This window comes from Artemia sp. Qi Xiang Cuo, chromosome 13 (genome assembly GCF_049724085.1).
Source record: "Artemia sp. Qi Xiang Cuo chromosome 13, ASM4972408v1, whole genome shotgun sequence".
Lineage (NCBI taxonomy): Eukaryota > Metazoa > Arthropoda > Branchiopoda > Anostraca > Artemiidae > Artemia > Artemia sp. Qi Xiang Cuo.
In genome coordinates, this window is record NC_142806.1 from 67,220,999 (window position 1) to 67,240,664 (window position 19,666).

The 19,666-nt window shown below is 34.3% G+C and overlaps 1 protein-coding gene across 1 annotated transcript in view; it reads right to left on the reverse strand.

The window, feature by feature from the left end:
• Positions 1 to 17,575: 17,575 nt before the first annotated feature.
• The window catches only part of LOC148945575 (G protein-coupled receptor Mth-like), an 87,543-nt gene continuing 85,452 nt past the window's right edge, over positions 17,576 to 19,666 (reverse strand). Inside the window, exon 8 of the mRNA XM_089099087.1 lies at positions 17,576 to 17,639. Within this exon, the coding sequence (XP_088955213.1) occupies positions 17,576 to 17,639 (64 nt within the window). The remainder of the gene's footprint in view (positions 17,640 to 19,666) is intronic.

Here is a 19,666-nt window from a genome sequence, read left to right on the forward strand (position 1 = left end):
GGCGTAGGCTTTGACAAATAATTTATTTCAGTTTTTACAATAAGGAACGAACTGTAACCCATGTAACTGAAGTATTAAATCCAACAGTTCATGGTCATAATAATCCGGGTTGCAGCGGTAGCTAGCAACCTAGTAAGAGACGATCACGTCCAATGTTAAGAAATATAAAAACCCATAGTTCCTAACAAAGGAGTCAGATCAAAACAAAAAGTACACCATTAGAACCGCCTTGTCCGAAACCCCTGTATAGCTTGGCACTCTTATCCAGAGATAGCTTGGCACTGGAACATCGTAGAGGGTTGTTCAATAGCTCATTTTAAAGCAAATTAATTGGGTTAAAAATCTATAGTAACTAAAATAAATTATTTCTAAAAGAGAATAAATTTTTCCATCAAAAACTGCATTTTTGATGTCTTTTCACACTGCAGTCTTTCAAACATAATCGTATACCAGCGATGAGATTTGAACCCACGCCTCCAAAGAGACTGGTGGCTAACACCAGTGCCTTGGACCACTCGGCCAGGCTGCCTCTCATAAATAAATATATATATGAATTTGGGTTGCAGCAGTAGCTAGCAACCTAGTAAGAGACGATCAGTCCAATGCTAAGAAATATAAAAACGCAAAACTCCTAAAAATAGAGTCAGATCAAAACAAAAGTACATCATTAGAATTACCTTGTCTGAAACCCTACTAGATAAATAATGAATGTCATCACAGTTTTATATTAGAGCTATGACGTGAATAGAAAAACACGAAATTATATTGTTGTTTCTGAAGACGTCATGAAATAATACCATTGCGCCATGACATCATGAAATAAAATCACTACGCCGTGACGTCATAATTAGTATATAAGAAAAGTCAAAACTGTAAATTCTCTCATTCTGGATTAGATAATGGTTAGATCAAAGCAAGCTATACGCAAGTTGAAAAAACAGTACTACACATCGTTTTAAAATTCGACGCTTGTTTAGAGCTGCAGCTTTGTCATCATATTTGTTTTTGGCAATCAATTTAAGAATGTCTTTGTTTTCCTCATAGTGCTCTTTCCTTTTGCCAGCAACCTGTTTAGCTCGACTTTCATATCTTTCCTTATCCTTAAATTTCTGTTTTCGTACTTGTGAAACCATTACAATAAATAATTTTCTTATAGAAAAAAAAATTATCAAACGGCTTGTGTTTAGTTCTCGTATCAAGTACCAAAAACCTAACAAAAAATAAAACTAATGTTAAAATTTTAAGGTATTTTTCTAGTTTAAATTTAAAAAATTAATGTTATTGCTCTGATACCATAAATATTTTAGCAGTTTATAACTTTAGTGATTCTGAAATGAAAACTAAAATAAAATATTTTTTTTCAATTTTTTCGTCACGTCAAGCATTACGTCATATTTGGCTATTAGTACACAATCAGTGTTAGGTTTTACGTCACGTCACTTATTACGTCATATATGGTTATTAGCAGACAATCGGGATTAGAAATCATACTTGCTTCAAAAATCAAATATCTTTGAAAAGATGGAATATGAAAAGACATCAACAATACAGTTTTTTGTATGAAGTGATTCTATTTTTAAATATATTTGTTTTTTAATTAAAAATTGTACTAGAACTTTGTATTTCCGTTCGAAAAAGCCCTCTCGTGAACTTTTAAGACCAAGGCATCAATATGATCACCCCTGAAAATACAAAACAAAAACAAACAAATAAACACGCATCCGTGATATTTCTTCTGGCAAAAAATACCAAATTCCACATTTTTGCAGATAGGAGCTTGAAACCTCTAAAGTAAGATTCTCTAAAACGCTGAATCTGATGGCGTAATTCAAATTAAGATTCTATGATGTTTATATGGTGTTTCCCCTTTTTTCGAAAATAAGGCAAATTTTCTAAGGCTCGTAACTTATTATGACTATAATTAAACTTGATGAAACTTATATATTTGAAATCAGCATAAAAATCAATTCTTTTGATGTATCTATTGTATCAAAATTCTGTTTTTTAGAGTTTCTGTTACTATTGAGACGAGTCGCCCTTACCATTAAGTTAGTTACCATGAACTGTTTGATAGTCGGGGGAGATCACAAAAGACGTAAGATTTGAAAAATTCCATCACCTAGTACCCCAATTTCACCCTAGACGAGGTTAGGGGGGACAGTGGAACTATTTGTGGTATTATGCTTGTAAAATATATAATTGGCAAAAATATGTAATTGAAAGGTCGTTTCCTATTAATTCAAGTCCTGGGAGACCGAAAACGACATCAGAATTGGAAATTTTTATTACTTAGTACCCAAGTCCATCTAAGCAAAGTCAGAGGAAGATGATAAGCTAGAATCTTCATTTGGACAATAATTGGTGTCCGGAAAGATCGTATCCTATCAATTGAAGTTTGGGGAGACCGAAAATGACGTCAGAATTGAAAAATTCCATCACTTAGTACCTGATTTTCCCCCTAATTGAGAACAGAAGAGGTAAAACTACCATTTTTGGCATTATAATATAATGTAAAATTAAATTAAAAACAAATGAATGGGGAAATAGGGTACTAAGTGATGGAATTTGGCAATTGTGATGTAAAAATTGAAAGGGCTAGTGCCTTTTTTAATAGTAAAAAGTGATTGGATGACAACTAAACACCCTCCCACGCCCACCATGTCTGAAAACACATCCAGTCAAAATTTTGAGATAGCCATTTTATTCAACGATATTAAAAGGTCAAGCAATTATGTCTTTGAGGATGACAACCCCCTACAGCCCTTAGGAAAAGAGTTGTAAATTTGCCCTGGGGGTATATAAGGTAAATATAGAAAGGGTGATCGTGTAAACTTCGGAGGGGGCTCATCGGATTGCTAACCAGAAATTCTAGTTCCCTTTTTAAGATTCAGAGTGAGCGGAGGGTGAATACCCCTCCCCCCACTCCTCGTATTTTCCTGAAATCTATCTCATAGAAATTTTGAGATGGCCATTTTTTGTCTTAAAAACTTCAAAATAGCTCTTTCAATTGGAAGTTGAAAGGCCCAGTGCCATTTTTAATAGTCGAAAGTGACGGGAGGGTAACTAACCCCCCTCCCACGTTTACTATTTCCAAAAACACATCCAATAATTTTTGTGATAGCCATTTTGTTCAACATAATTGAAATGTCTTCAAATTATGTTTTTGAGAATGACGACCCCTCAGAGCTCTCAGGTAAAGAGTTGTAATTTATGCCCTGGGGGGCATATAAGGTGTATATTGAAAGGGTGATTGTTTAAAATTTGGAGGGGGCTCATTGGATTTGTTATCAGAAGTTATAGTGCTCTTTTTGAGATTCAGATCATTTGGTGGATGAATACCACCCCCTACACCTCGTATTGTCCCGAAATGCTTCTGATAGAAATTTTGAGATGGTCATTTGTTGTTGTAGAAACTTCGAAAACAGCTTATTCGATTGAAAATTGAAATGACCAGTGCCCTTTTTATAGTAGAAAGTGATTGGACTGCAAGTAACCCCCTCCCAAGCCCAATATTTCCCAATATATCCTATTGACTGCTTATAAGCGTGGAGTTAATATTTCTGTCATCAAATCGATACGTGATATATATAAAAAGCTAAATGCCAGAGTTAAGGTTACCATCTCACCTGGTACGGTGGAACTCACTCCTTCAATTCCAGTAAAAAAAGATATTTGACAGGGATGATTAGACGCTGTTACTTCTCCGCCCCTGTTTAATAATACTGTCATTTTGCCACAACAGAACGTTCGAAACACATTTATATTTAATGGTATTAAATCTCACCTGGTACGGTGGAACTCACTCCTTCAATTCCAGTAAAAAAAGATATTTGACAGGTCGCTGTTACTTCTCCGCCCCTGTTTAATAGTACTGTCGTTTTGCCACAACAGAAAGTTCAAACCACATGTATATTTAATGGTATTAATATTTCACTAGCTAACTATGCTGATAACATCCTTGATATTAATAGAATAGCCTTTGGAATTGAGGAAAATTTTAGAATTCTCGATAGGGAGTATAAACGCATTGGTCTTCGATTTAATGAGAGTAAGACTATGTTTCTGGTGTTCAATCACCGTTCAGATTGCCCGACAAATGTTCAGTTAGGTTAACATATTATTAAAGCACAAGATAAACTGACGTATCTTGGTGTACCGATTTGGTCAAATCTTTGCGCCTTGCGTCAACTTCTGAAAGTTTTTTTTTAAACTTTCAGAAAAACTAGGAATGCGTACGGTTTACTAGTTGCGTTAAAGTTTGAAATTAACCGCCGTATCTTAGCTAGCGTTTATAATACATTTGCTGTTCCGCATCTACTTGCCCTTGCATCATTTTGGTCTCTTCTCACTGCTTCAGATATTAAGGATATACGGAATGTTTATACAAGTATTGAAAATATTTGCTAAGGCTGCCTCTCTAGACTAATAACAGCTCCCTATCCTCGCGATTGGAGTTGCTAGTCCAGTGTCAGCGGTGCATAAAAGAAATGAGAGTTATCGGAGGCAGATTATTGGTGAAAGCACCTCTGAAATTCTCCGTCGCTGATAATGTGTTTGTTCTTACATATAATTGCCTTTCAAAATTTATTTGTTTCTTTCCATTTTCTTTCTTTATACTCCATCAGTGTAGTATTTTATATTTATGATGGGCAATAAATTTATTCCTTTCTAATCACTTCAAAACCGCCACTTAGGAAAGCCATACTCAGGCAAGGTATTGACAAAGAATTCAGTAATCTAACATCTGAACTTTGTTTAAATTTAACTGAGGTTAATGCTCAATTGCCAGAAGCAGTTAAGCTACAGAAAAAGTAACATAATTCCCTTTTACGTGCCTTGGCTTGCAAAAAGAAAGAAAATAGTTTAAAAGAAAGTGTCTTCTCCAATCGGGTGGTAGCTTTTTTACACTTTTAATGCAAATAATTGCAGGAATTCTAAACAGTTTTCTCTAGATGGCTAAACACTACAAATTGACGCCAATAGAACTCTCCCTTTCATCAATGAAACACTTTGAGGACAATCTAAGTAAATTCATTAATGATGATAATATTGCCGATGATAAAAATAACTTTTACCTCAAGATGCACTTCGACGAGTGAACAAACATAAACCCTATCGCTAGAGACCAGTCAATGTAAGTTTCATTGATCTCAAAAACGAAACATCTAATTAAGAATCTGCTGGAACAACAACAACACAATCAAAGGAAGAGGACCTGAATTGAATATTGTAAGAATTGGAAACCTATTGTAGCACTCATATCGTGAACAAATTAAAAGAGTCCTTAACATGTCTCATGTTGGAAAGTGGTCAAGATCGCAATCAAGTTGATGGTAATTGAAAACGAATTATAATTCAAGAGAAAACCTATAATCTAATTTATTTAATTTATGATATGGTTACAAATTGTAAAGGACTTTTATCATTTGACAATTATCTATACAACTTTTTAAATACATTAAACTTCCCGATAAGTCTTATTTCCAATAAGCAAATCCTAAAGAAATTAAAGGAACATAGTACTACTAGTCCTCTAACACCTCCATTAAAAGAAGAAGAAGAAGATTTTAAATTAATCTTGGGAAATATTAGCACACCTTGTAGCAGTAGAAGCAATGTCGGTTTGATGACACCAATGGTGGTGTCTGCGAAATAAAAGCGAAGACGTATTAATTATCAAATCATCACCACCATCAACATCAGCAGTAATTAATATGCAAAAGGATAGCGGACATTACACTACGTGTTTGCGTTCAAAATGGTTGTAGTTTTAAAACATGTATATGAAAATAGTGCTGTAGTAGGAAGTCTAAGCTCCCCCACCACACTTTTTAAGGTCACTGGTATTGGCACCAAAAGTACGAACGAGTATCTACAAAATCAACCATGTTACTCAACATTGAAATCATAGGGGTTGCGGTAATCTTTTTCGAAAAACTAAAGCCTTTTACCACTTTATATAATGCAAGCAGGTCTTTTAACTCTATATGAGATTCAAAGGTGTCACAATACACCCTACGAATATATCCCACTTGCAATCAGCGTCTTTAGTCGCTATGCATATGCTATTCCATTGCGAAAAAAGAGAGGTGCTGAATGTCCTAAGGCTATAGAAAGTATTCCGTTACAATATCGTTAGAGAGAAATTCAAACTGATCGTGATAGTGAATATGTTAATCTACATGTAGAAAAGGTATTATTGAAATATAATACAATGCTCTATCATAATGATAGTCCAATAAAGTATGCATTGGCCAAACGATTTATAGGAACTATTTGACTTTTAATATCAAGATATTGTACATTGAAAAATAAGCTGCTTTTATTCAAGGTTTAGATAAAATCATGCAAATTAATAATCAACGTTCCCAGTGACCTCTGTCCAATATTAGCTCTCAGGAATTTCATCGAGTAGATTATAATAAACTTGATAATTTTCTTAAACAATATTCTAGTTCTAGTGAAAAGGTTTTGAAGAAAAACTCAATCCTGGTGATACTGTTCGAAATAATAGAACAACTAATCTTTTTGAAAGGGGGAATTACTTATGGTCCACTGGGCTTTTTAAAGTGTCAATAATCCTAGACACTGAACCCATAAAAATTTGTCTACAAGACCCTAAAGATGATGAGTTCTTGGTGTTTTTCATGATTATGAATTACAAAAAGTTAGAAATAATAGTGAAATCTATCAAATTAAGAAGATATTAAAGAGTCATACACACTAAGGCAAGAGACAGTTGCTTGTTCATTGACTAGGATACAAATATGATTTTGATCCTTGGGTAGTAGTTGAAGATATTAACAATGCCCAATGATTTCTATGTTGCATTCATGCCCAATGTATCTGATCCACTCTAAAAAGATTTGAATAAAACAATTGATTTTTGAAGAAAATTCTCTCACACCATTAAATTCAATGGTGAATATGAAGTTGCTCTTGTTGATTGTATTCTCAAGAATACATATGATATCCTGAGAAAAGATCATGAATTTTATAAAAAAAAAATTAGACCACATGATTGGCCGATCGTTAGTGATCATCAGATAGAAAATATGAATTCGTTTGAATATCTTTTCTTCACATTATCCTACGAGGAATTTGGTAGTATGAATGATTTGTGTCGTGCTATCAATAGAAGAATTTATGCTCGTAAGTATGGAGCCTTTCAATTCAACTATTCAATGAAAGAGGGCAAGATCTACATTTGTCCACCCATTGACAATGAAATGGTTATTCTCAATGATAATCTGAGAGATGTTCTTGGTTTTAAAGAGAATTTATTCAATAGTAAAAGTGCTGGAAGCACTAGTGGCATGGATCGTGTCATGTTCGATGACTATCGGCCTGCTTTCTTCTCGGACAGCTGTGTATTTCTTTACGCTTCATTCGTTGAAACATCCAGAGTTGTTAACAGTAATTTTCCCCTCTTACATTTTCTTGAACGAAAAACCAGTCAAGATCACATTCGTCATTACAATATAATCATCTTCATTATATCCCTGTAAAAACTTCCTATTTGGATTTCTGTCAGTTAACAACAAGAACTAAATTCGGTGAACCTTAAGCAATAACAAAAGGTTGGGCAGTGATTACATGTCATTTTAACCCGTCGTTCAATAACAAAATAGAAAATGGCATTCATTTGTCCTGATATTGATTGCTATGTGCTACTGTTGGTCCAAGACAAATGGGTCATTTAAAGGACTATTACAAAGGTCGCTCATCAATGTCAGGCTATGGCATTGGCAATTGGTTTGCTAAGCTGTTTTGCTCTCCACTACCCTTGGCTACAATTTATATTTTACCGGCTACAGCAGATTTTGCATCATCTGCACTACACGATTGGGGCTCTGGCAAGGATTTTACAAAAAGTGTTTCGGACAATCTCAGGTCCGGTAATCGAACCCTTCACGAGTGATTGAAATCTCGACACAATGGAAAAGGTTTTAAAAGCTCAAGAAACACTGCATCATCTCTTCAGTCTCTACTTAGATAAGAAAAGAAAGTCATCACTCTTGTCAAAGAAAAAGAAGAAGAAACCAAGGAAGAAAACTATTAGGTCAAAATAATACCTTTTCCTAGACTGAACAATGGCATATCTACCAAACAAGGATTCCCATACTTCAATCACTACATTTTTAAATCTATTCAAGAAATCTGAAAATACAATGCCAATTCTACCGATTGAATATCCTACGAAAATTGTATATTGCATAATTTATTTCTAAGAGTCAGTGTCTACATAAATGGAACATTGGTGAGCAATAGCAAAAATCTCTCTAATTATACGAGCTATATACAGTTAATGTTGATGACACCAAAGCCATACATGTAATTGAGGAGTTCATTCAATGGATTTGAATATATTACAGGTACTGATAGTACAGAAACACTTAAAATTGCGACAACTAGGGCATTAAAATTAGTTGGGAAAATAAATCATGAGATATTTAATATGCACAATTGCTACCACCAAATATTAAAGTGGATATAAAATTTAGGCTTGCTCAATTTAATTTTTTTACGAAAGGATTACCAATCAGCAATCAGCCTATACAATCACCAATCAGCGTCACATTGCCACGGCTTAACGCACCTTCACCGACTCTTCATTTATCAATGGTTAAATTTCATTAAAATTTGCATTGGAATTTGTAAAAAGTGCTAGTGCCATAGGATCCTGGAAAAATTGCCCACATAAATTTGAAATGTTTGAACTTTCATTTTTTGTGTTTAAGGTAAATGGAATCCCACTCTACAATTTTTCTTTTGATAAATCTTATAGGATGAGCTGACAATGCAATCCTTAGATCGAGATTCACTACTATTTCAAAATGGTAATTGATACAATGTTTCCTAAAACTCATGGTACCATTGTACTGGACTTGTCTGGCAATCAATATATGAGTATCGTACGAACAAGGAGTTTATGTTTAGAGTACACATTTACCGAATCATTAGCTGAGAGTATTGCATTAATCTAATTAAATAAACGTGTAACTTATTTGTAAATCACTCCCGTAGGCAGTATTTTACTAAACCTCGCACCATGAACACAAATCAAATAATAAGCGTATTTAATATTTATCCATGCATATTCAAATACAAATCCTATTGCATACCATCGGACTGCCTTGAAAAAATTTAAAGTTTTATTAATACCATTATCATTGTCTATTGCAGACCATCGAGCGTAAAGACAGAACATTGGCTCTGCATCTTTCAAACAGCAAGGAATATAGAATATTTTTATCCTTTAGGTCTAAAATTTAAATTCTACATCCCAAACATCAACAAATTTATTGAAAGCAATGGGAAAACTATTATTCAAAACTAAAAGAGAGTGTAGGAAATGACTAAAAGTTGTGGTTTTCATGCACTACTATATTTTGTTTTCAGATGTCGTGGCTATACTTACAACAATTTTCTAAGCATTTACGTAGACAACCCTCGCCTGAATGACTTCCTAGTGGACAATATTCTTTCATGCCTGTATAATATTGATTTTAGTTCCCTATAAATAAAATGTTCTATAAACGTATGTAAATTTGTTTAATAATATAAAAAATGTATACACACATAAAAATGACTTTTTTCTCCTTTTGAATTTCTTATTCAACGTATAGGTAACTGTCAAGAACTAATGGTGGTAGATCATCTGAATTCACTGTATATTGATCTTGATGTGCTACAAAGTCAGGGTCACATTTTCTACAGTACAGTGTAACTTCACTCTTATTGTATCTGTTTGTGTTGTCAATGTTACTATTTTCATTCATATCGTGAATTCAAGTCTTTCAATTTACTTATTTGACACAATATTATATAGAGTGTTTTCAAATGGTGAATCGCATTCTGTAACAGCCAAATACAAATATGTAGATTCATAATTATTGTAACCATTGTCTTCATAACGATGACCTAGAAACCAAATTCTCTTGTTTCTACAACAGTTGAATCATAGACCTGATTCTTCCTTCCAAAACAATTTAAAACCACGACGATACCAGTCTCTTAGTAAAAAACTAAAATATGGTCTAGGGTTTTTTCAAAAAGATACCAGGATAGGTATTCTCCCAACCATCACATTTATCATAGTGACAACTGGAGCACAAGTGTCCTCTAAGATAAAAGTCACGCACCTCTTCAAGACAAGAATTACAATCTTTAATTTGTACTGCATATACTTTATGCAATTTACACGGATTGCATAATCTATACTTTTCATCATACTCGTCATAAATTGTACCATTCTCACATGACAACCAGCTTCTCAGTGTACACATGCATAGTGAATATGTATTGAACATTTTTACTAGTGTTAACTCTCTCGCAGCCAAAATGAAACTGATCTATGATCAATAAAGAGAATGTTCTAGAGAGAAAGAGAAGAGTAATCGAGTGCCATCACAAAACCTGTTTGAACAGGATATTCTAAATTCACGATTTATTGGTCTAATTTGGAGAGAGTCTTAAATTTCTAAGGTAGTATTCAGAAGCAAATCAACAATATCCTTTTGTTTTGTTTCAACTATTATATCAAGAAATTGAGTAAATGCATTTGACCCTCATCGTAAAAGTTGTATACAATAGTCCAAAGAAGGAGAATAATTTCTCATTGGGTCGTTAAGTTTTCTTTGAGAAAATTTTTTCCTTTGAAGAGATAACTCTAGAAAATCATCATCTAGAATCAAAAATGTATCCAAAATCACAAGATTCAGCATACAAACACATAGATTCAGACTTGCAAACCGATAAAGACAGGCACTGGGACAAGCAAACCCCCGAAACGACACACAGGCTTAGGGAGTGAGAGAGACAAAAACACATAAAAACACATAGATTCAGCCATACAAACAGACAATGACAGACACTGAGACAAGCAAACACCAGCCCAGCCATAGAGTCAAAGACAGTTAGAGAGACAAAAATAAATAAAAACACACATATTCAGATATAGAAACAGGCAATATATTCTCTGAGGCCAACCCGACTCTTATACATGATAATGGTAATAAGCTTCCCTAAAAGTTCCAAGATAACACAATACCTGACACCCATAGCTTAGCTAAGCTTATTACCATTATCATGTCAAAGAGACAGACAAAGCCAGACACTGGGACAAGCAAACACCCACCCAGACACACAGGCACAGAGAGCGAGAGAGACAAAAACACATACAAACACACAGATTCATACATTCAAACAGACAAAGACAGGTGCTGGTACAAGCAAACACTGGTCCAGATACGCAGGCACAGAGAGTGAGATGGACAAAAAAACATACAAGAAACAGATTCAGACATAAAAACCGACAGCAACAAACACAAACACCCACCCAGATATACAAATAGACAAAGACATACACTGGGACAAGCAAACACTCGCCCATACACTCAAGCACAGAGAGTGAGAGAGAGGAAACACATACAAACACAAAAATTTAGACATTCAAATAGACAAAGACAAACACTGGGATGAGCAAACACCCGCCCGAACACACAGGCACGTGAAGTTAGAGAGACAAAAAACATATAAATAAAGAGATACAGACATACCAACCAACAAATACAGACACTAAGACAATCAAACACCCATCCAGGCACACAGGCACAGAGAGTAAGAGGGATAAAACGTATAAAACACGCGGATTCAGATATACAAACAGACAACCTGAACCCGGGTACCTGCAGCCATCCTACAATCCCCATTTTTTTCAAATAACTTCATTCAAGTTAGGTTCACTTAGGTTCACATAGGTTCACCTAGCGTGGCTTGGAAAAGTGCCTTTCTCTGTCGGTTTGCATGTCTGAATCTATGTGTTTGTATGCGTTTTTGTCTCTCTCACTCTCTGTACCCGTGTGTCTGGATGGGTGTTTGCTTGTCCCAGTGTCTGTCTTTGATACTTTGTATGTCTGAAATTGTGTTTTTGAATTTGGTTTTGTCTTTCTCACTTTCTGCGCAAGTGTGTCTGGGCAGATGATTGCTTGTACCAGTGCCTGTCTTTGTCTATTTGTATATCTGAATCCGTGTGTTTGTATATGTTTTTGTCTCTCTCTTACTATGCCTGTGTATTTTTATTTAAATAACAACATTTAGAATATTAAAATAAAGATATGTTACGTATATTATTACAGATTATTAATATCATTCAACAACATTGGACATTTTGAATCTGTCCATAAAATCTTTTGATCATGTTCTCTCTTGATAGTGTAGCTACTCTCTTCTCTTAGTTCATAATCAGTAGAATAGTCATTAATCGATTTTGAGTCATACACAATTTTTACTGTGGTGTCAGCTACTGTGCCTTCAATATGCGTTTCGCCCTAGGTATTAGTGTCTTCATTTACTATATATTTTGGTATATGATCAATGGTAGTAATAATGTTCACATGCGCTTTATTTTCCATCATTTCATCTTTCTATTCATTAGTGATATTGTCTGCCAATGCATTTTTTATTTTGCCAGGAATTTCACTGTCTATTATCACATTATTTTTACACAGGTAATAGTTCTGGCACGTAGACAAGATAGGGTTTATGATATTAGTGCAGCGGTTGGCCTTTCCTTTTTGTTTTTGCTTTCATTTGAATACTAACACAAGAAGGATGGCAACATGATCAATCAACAGGTAACGTGCTACCAGAACTATTAGCAAGAAGATGCCTATCTTCATCAACTATTATTTTTGTGTTGGCATTCTCTTTGAGTGATACGTTCTCCAAATATCTCACTCTCGCATATCCACCATCATAAGATTTGAATGGTTTCGGAAGTCCAAAGAAATTTAGTCTCTCACTGTCATGACAACGCAAGCATACATTTCCAATGAGATTCCCACTAGTACTTGTTTCACAGTTCAGATATTTGTCATTGTCAGCATTCAACGATGATTTCATCATGTACTCACGCTTTCTTTGAATATTTCATTTTCACTTTTTTTTAAAATATGATACAAGTTTTTATCCTTCCAATTTACGAAAATTACTGAGTTAATGCATACAATAAACTAGGTAGAGCCGATAACCATCGATAGAGCACCGATGGGGCAGTTGCGTAGTGTCGATGAGTAGCCATAAAGTATCAATTGTACAGCCGAATAAATAAAAAAAAAATTAAAGTTGAAAAATTTTCTTGTCCAAAAAGATTCTAAGTAAAAAAAAGAAAAGTGTTACCACAAACATTATTTTTCTAATAGTAAAAATCACTACTAACATATCTATATAATTATAATTTTTTATTTCTAAAATATTAAATGTAAATTTTTATTTTAACTATATTTCATGTCGTTTTAAGACATGTAAAAAAAGTTGGAATTTTTTATGATATAAGAAAAATATAAAAATGAAAGTTAAAAAAAATGTCCAAAAATTAAACTTAAAAAAATAAAATGAGAGAGGGTCCGAAAACCTCGGGGAGGGTTATTGGGGCCCTTGGAGCTTGGGGCAGGGATGACGAATTGCTGCCGTTTCATTGCTTAAAATTTATACGGCGTTTTGTAAGAAAAATTTGTAATAGCTCCAATAGTATACCCACTATGAGCGTCGTCAAATCCATAACCACCTCACTACTTGATTTCTAAGGATTGTTCTGAATTTCTAAATTAAGATTCTTTTCTCGGCGCCTACGACCTTATTAGTTTCAACTTTATGCATACTCCAATACTAAACAATAATTTATATTGCCTAAACTTCTCACTTGGTACTTGTATATTATAGTAACCACAGCCAAGAAGTGAAGTTAGGTCAATCTAAGCAATCAACTTGTGAAGGATGAATATATGCTAATCCTATTCTGACATTTGCATGATGTGGAGTGGGAGTCACCACTCCCTCAGATTTACTTTTTGTTGATAAGCGATTAAAATTTCAAACCTATATTGGATTCATTCACTCGAAATAAAAAAAAATTATTCAAGTTATTGTCATATGGTTTTATCTGGATATTCATAACCTGATTTAAGATCCTTCGGACCACTTTAACTTTTTGCTATACTGGACGAACACCATTATTTGGGTCATTGACCTACATAGATACAGGTAGCAAAAGGTATCTCATTTGCATAATTCTGTCAATAATTAACGTGCTATCTGTAATAGTACACCCTTTTGGTTGGAATATAACCTGTTTTGATTTCTTTATACGATCTCGTTCAATATCTTGTTCAGTATCAACTGTTGCATTACTACTTATGTGGATGAAATCGTTGCTCTTGCTGCTGATTCAGTAACTGCCCAGGCACTGCTTGATGAAATCGCATATTTATGAAGAGATAGTCTTTCTCCTTGTTAACATATAATCTCTTTTTTTACCCACTTTTGAAATCAAAAATACAACGAAGTCTTAACTTGGTCCTTAAACAGAAAGAAAGACTAACCATTTTTTCAACTAAAAGAAACTTTAGCTTATTTAATGCTTCGACCTGTATGGTTTTTCACGAATAATTTTGACCTAGACATTTTCTTTGTATTAATGGATAGCTGTCATCGATGCGAAATCCAAAATCCCGATGTAATTTTTGCAGTGAGTTGCTTGAAGTGAGTTGCAGTGAGTGTAGTGAGTACCACCATCCTTTGGCATATTTTTCGAGTTGTATAGCAAATTTCTGCATGCAATAAACGTTGAATTTGTTTTTTTACTTTTATTGCAGTCAACTTGCAAAATACAGCCATCTTGTTTTCGTAAAAATCAAGCCACATTCATGACAAAAAATAGAAATGAAAATTTACTTTGAGCTTGGAGAAAACCTAGTGTATTATGATCATTTCGAATTTTCCTATCCTGATTTGTTAAAGTTTAAGAGTCTGACTTATCGAAATCGAAAGTTTTTATTGATGGATTTGTAAAAGTGTCACCTATTGAGCTTCCAGCTCGTCCAATCTTACTGAACAGGCTTATTGTTGGCGTGGCCTAACACTTAATGCACTAATACTTTTTTTTGCATGTCCATGTGTTGTAATTTCAAAGTATGTGCCAAAAAAATGATGCCCTGCTGTAGAAAAGCCACGTTACCATTTTAACACGCGTAAAGTACTTTTTCCATTTACCCCTTTTTTGTAGTGAAAAATTTCTTTTCCTCCTTCAATTATTAATAGATGCTATTTAGTATTTTATGTCCCAGGAATGAACCTGCTGAGACAATAGGCATCACACTTGTTCTAAAGCAATGCTAAACATTTAGAACTTACGTATGAACAGCGTTTTGGTAACGTTTTCTTCTTCTTTGGCATGACAACACTGGCAATGGACATATACAATTCGAAAAGCTACAAATTCTAAGAACTACTCGAAACATTTACTCGCAACAAGCTTTGCTATTGACATTTTCTCATCCAAAAAAGAGCATTCTCCAGAAAATTATACTCTTCCCCATTTTAATATTGTTTCACATTGGCTTTCAGTAATCGAACCCACTTAACAAAAGAAAGCAAAGATATCTATGATTTGGTCACCTATATATCAAACAGTTCGTGGTAACGAACTGTAAGTAAGGAGCGACCCGGCTCAATGGTAACCGAAACTCTAGAAAACGGGTTTTTGATACCAATAGATATATTAAAAGAATCAAATTTTAATGCTGATTTCAAATATATAATTTTCATCAAGTTTAGTTCTACCCATCAAAAGTGCCGCGACTGAAAAAAGTCGGCTGAAGTTAAAAAACGGAGTGACATACACCCTAAATGCTATCGACAACGATTGAAAATCTCATCGTCATAGTCGACATATTAGAGAACCAGAACTTATAGGTTTTATGATACTATCTACGACACTTTAGACTGTTACATTTTTTTGCAAGAAGACAGATAACGGCGGCGTGTGTATTTGTTTGTTTGTTTGTTGGATTTTTTTTTTTCCCCCAGGGGTGATCGTATCGACCCAGAGGTCCTAGAATATCGTGGGAGGGCTCATTGGAACGGAAATTAAAAGTTTTAGTGCCTTTTTTAAGTGACCAAAAAAATGGAGGGCAACTAGGCCCCTTCCCACGCTTATGTTTTTTCCAAAGTCACCCGATCAAAATTTTGAGATAGCCATTTTGTTCAGCATGGTCGAAAATATGATAAATATGTCTTTTAGGATGACTTAATCCCCCGAAGTTCCCAGAAGGAGGGCTAAAAGTTATGAACTTTACCCAATGTTAACATATAGTATTGGTTATTGGGAAGTATACAGAAGTTTTTAGGAGGGTTTTTTTCCGGTAGTGGGAGGGAAGGGTGGGTCGGTGGTTATGTTGGAGGATCTGTTCATGAAGGAAGTTTTCATGAGGGAAGGGAAATTGCCATGAAGGGGGCACCGGACTTGCCAGCATTATTTATTGGTTATTGGGAAGTATTCAACCATTTTTTCTGGAGGGGGGGGGGCTAGAGGAGGGGGTTACTCTGGAGAATATTTCCGTGGAGGATTTTTCTTTGGGGTAAGGGACATTTCTATGAAGGGGGCGCCGGATTTCCAAGCATTATTTAAAAAACGATCAGAAATTAAATAAAAAAAACAAGTTTTTTCAACTGAAATGTAAGAAGGAATATTAGAACTTAAAACGAACAGAAATTATAACGTATGTGAGGGGGTTCTCCCCAAAGTCAATACCTCACTCTTTACGCTACAGTTTTTTTTAGTGCTTTCAAAAGAGCAATCTATTCTAATTAAACGGCCTTTGTGATTCAGGGGTATGTGAATCAAAATTTTTTTTTACTTTTAACGTAAAGAGCGTGGTATTGACTAAGGGAGAACCCCCTCATATACGTAATAACATATACGTAATAAAAAAAACAATAAAAAAACAAGCGATACGGCTCAATAGTAATCGAAACTTTTAAAAACAGAATTTTGATGTCAATAAATGTATTAAAAGAATGTGTTTATAATGGTGATCCTAAATATATAAATTTTATTAAGTTTAGTATTACTCATCAAAGGCTACGAGCTTGAGAAAATTTACTCGATTTTTTAAAGAGGGGGGAAACGTCCCCTACAAGTGAAAGAATTTTAATGAAAATCACACCGTCAGATTCAGCGTATCAGAAAACCCTATTACATAGGTTTCCAGCTCATATCTGCAAAAATCTGCAACTTTGTATTTTTTGCCAGAAGAAAAATATACGAATGTAGAAGTTAGTTACGTAACTTAAATTGTAAAGACATCCATTTAGCAAAAGAAAAGTAAAATTTTTATGAAAATAAAAGCTGCATTAATTCAAAAACGTTCAGAAATTAAATAAAAAACAAGTATTTTAACCGAAAGTAAGGAACGACATTAAAACCTAAAACGAACAGAAATTATTCCGCATATGAAAAGGGCCCCTCCTCAACGCCTCGCTCTTTACGCTAAAGTTTGACTCTGTCTCACAACTTCATTCTTTAAAACAAACAAAAAATTTAGTGTAAAGAGCGAGGCGTTGAGGAGGGGACAGCCCCTTTCATATACGGAATAATTTCTGTTCGTTTTAAGTTTTAATGTCGCTCTTTACTTTCAGTTTAAAAAACTTGTTTTTTTTATTTAATAATTCATTAATCATAATCAATGCTCCATTTTTACAGATTTTATGTAAACATGTGTGATGGGCCAGATTAAGCCAGCTTAAACCAAAGTATTTGGCTTAAAGCCAATCTCCCTTTGGCATTTACTTCAAATCTGAAAAGTGAATTTTTAAGAACCCACCAGTCCACACTGTCCTATTTTCAGCAATGTTACAGGAAAAGCAATGCCTTTTGTCACGTTTTCTACCTAAAGAGAAAAGTAATCGTAGTAAAAATGGTAATTTTCTAATGTCAAATGAAGGTCTGCTTTTTGACTTGTATGCCATAGACTTAAATCCATGGGTTGAGAATTGTGGAAGAAATCACTAAGTGTAACATGTCAGTTACATATTGAGTAATGCTTAGTGTTTCCTTTAAAGCCCTTTAAGCACGTCTAGCCTGCTTTAGCAGGAGAGAGTCAAGAACGTCGTCAGGTAATTGGTTGGGCATGGGGTAAGGGTGGCTTAGAGATTTGTTTGTCTGCATTTTGTATTGCTTTGGCATGTGTTAATATTTTCCTAAATTATCTGAAGATTTTCTTGGTCACCTGAGAATATAAAACCACATTACTTCATGTATTAATAAGTTGAGAAATGTTATAGCAGGTAATTATCAAGAAATTCAATGTTATAGGAAACTTAATTAATTGCTACTGATTCTGGTTGTTTGGTAAATTGTGTAGCCCTGGATCTTGATGTTGTACCAGTCTGTGAAGGGACGCTTGATGCTGGGCGACTTGGTTCCCATTTAAAAAGCTTGCGAAATATCACTCCGAGGCACTTGTAGCGCAGTCCTAGCAAATCAAGAACCTATAATATAAAAATGATTTGAATTGTTTGATTTGAATTTCTTTCTCTACAATAATTAATGAGTTATCAATTTTTTCTTTACATAATAGATACTGCTCACCCCAAAAAAGTAATTGTGGCTAATAGTGGCGTTATATTGGGGGACAGGGGGGGGGAGAGTAAAGTTGGAGCCAATTTTCCTAATTCAAGTGAGAATGGCTGCGAAAACTGAAAAATAAACCATATAGTACCATAAACGCAAAGATATACTAAAGAAAACTGACCCATTTCTCTGGATACTTGAATTATTCAGGCTTATTTCAAGTTTTGACAACATTTTTGAACAAACTAAATTTTTTATATAGGGGTTGAAACTGGAGTCAGGAGTGGGGGGCCGAGATCTGGGAGATATCTTTACCCCCCCCCCCTCCTCCCTGACCCATAGATAATTGCACCCCTGGTGTGTAATATTAGGAAAAAGAAACATTTTGTGTTGAGATCTTGTCCTTTGTTGTTTTTGTGGTGGAAGATTTTCACTACATGTACTCATACTTTTGTCATTTTTTTGTGTCTTCATGCTTTGTTTGCTATTTGTCTTTTTCAATGGTATTTGTGATTTGTGAATAGTTTAATACTTTTCTTAGCTATATATCTAAAGATAATATTGAATACTAAATAATAATAAAAAACCATGCGAAGGTGTTTCTTTTTTATTTATGTACTATCCTTGCATATATCTAGAAAAAAAAACAGGATCGGAAATTTAAGGCCTGAATTAAATTCTTTAAGTAGGTGCTTTAATTTCAACGAAAAAGCATGGATCCGAGTAAGGAATTCAATTCGTTTTGAGAGAAATTTGAAATTAATAAAGTTTTAGATAAATTTGTATGTTCGATAATATTTTTATTCAGAGTAATTACGAGTAATTAAGCCATGTAAACTACCGAAACCATTTTAATTTTTTATTGGATATCACATAATTATTGTATATAAAATGTACTTATTCGTAACAGCAACAGCTACAATTACTAAAGACCAAACCACTGTCTATATTAACCGAAAACTCAGCAACAGGCTTTTAAAGAAACTATCTGGTAAGAAATATTTCCCAACTGTCACAAATTTGGAACCCTTTGATTTTGGGCTAATTTGATTTTAAATTTGAAAGATCTTGTTCAACTTTTTAAGGGTTGAACAACGTTCTTTTTTTCCCCAAATACATCCGATAAAAAATTTGAGATAGTCATTTTGTTAAAAATTGTTCAAAGATTATATAACAAAGACCCTGGGGTCGACACAAACCCCAGGGCCAGGGGGCAGGCGTTGTAAGTTATGCCCTAAGGGCATATATGGT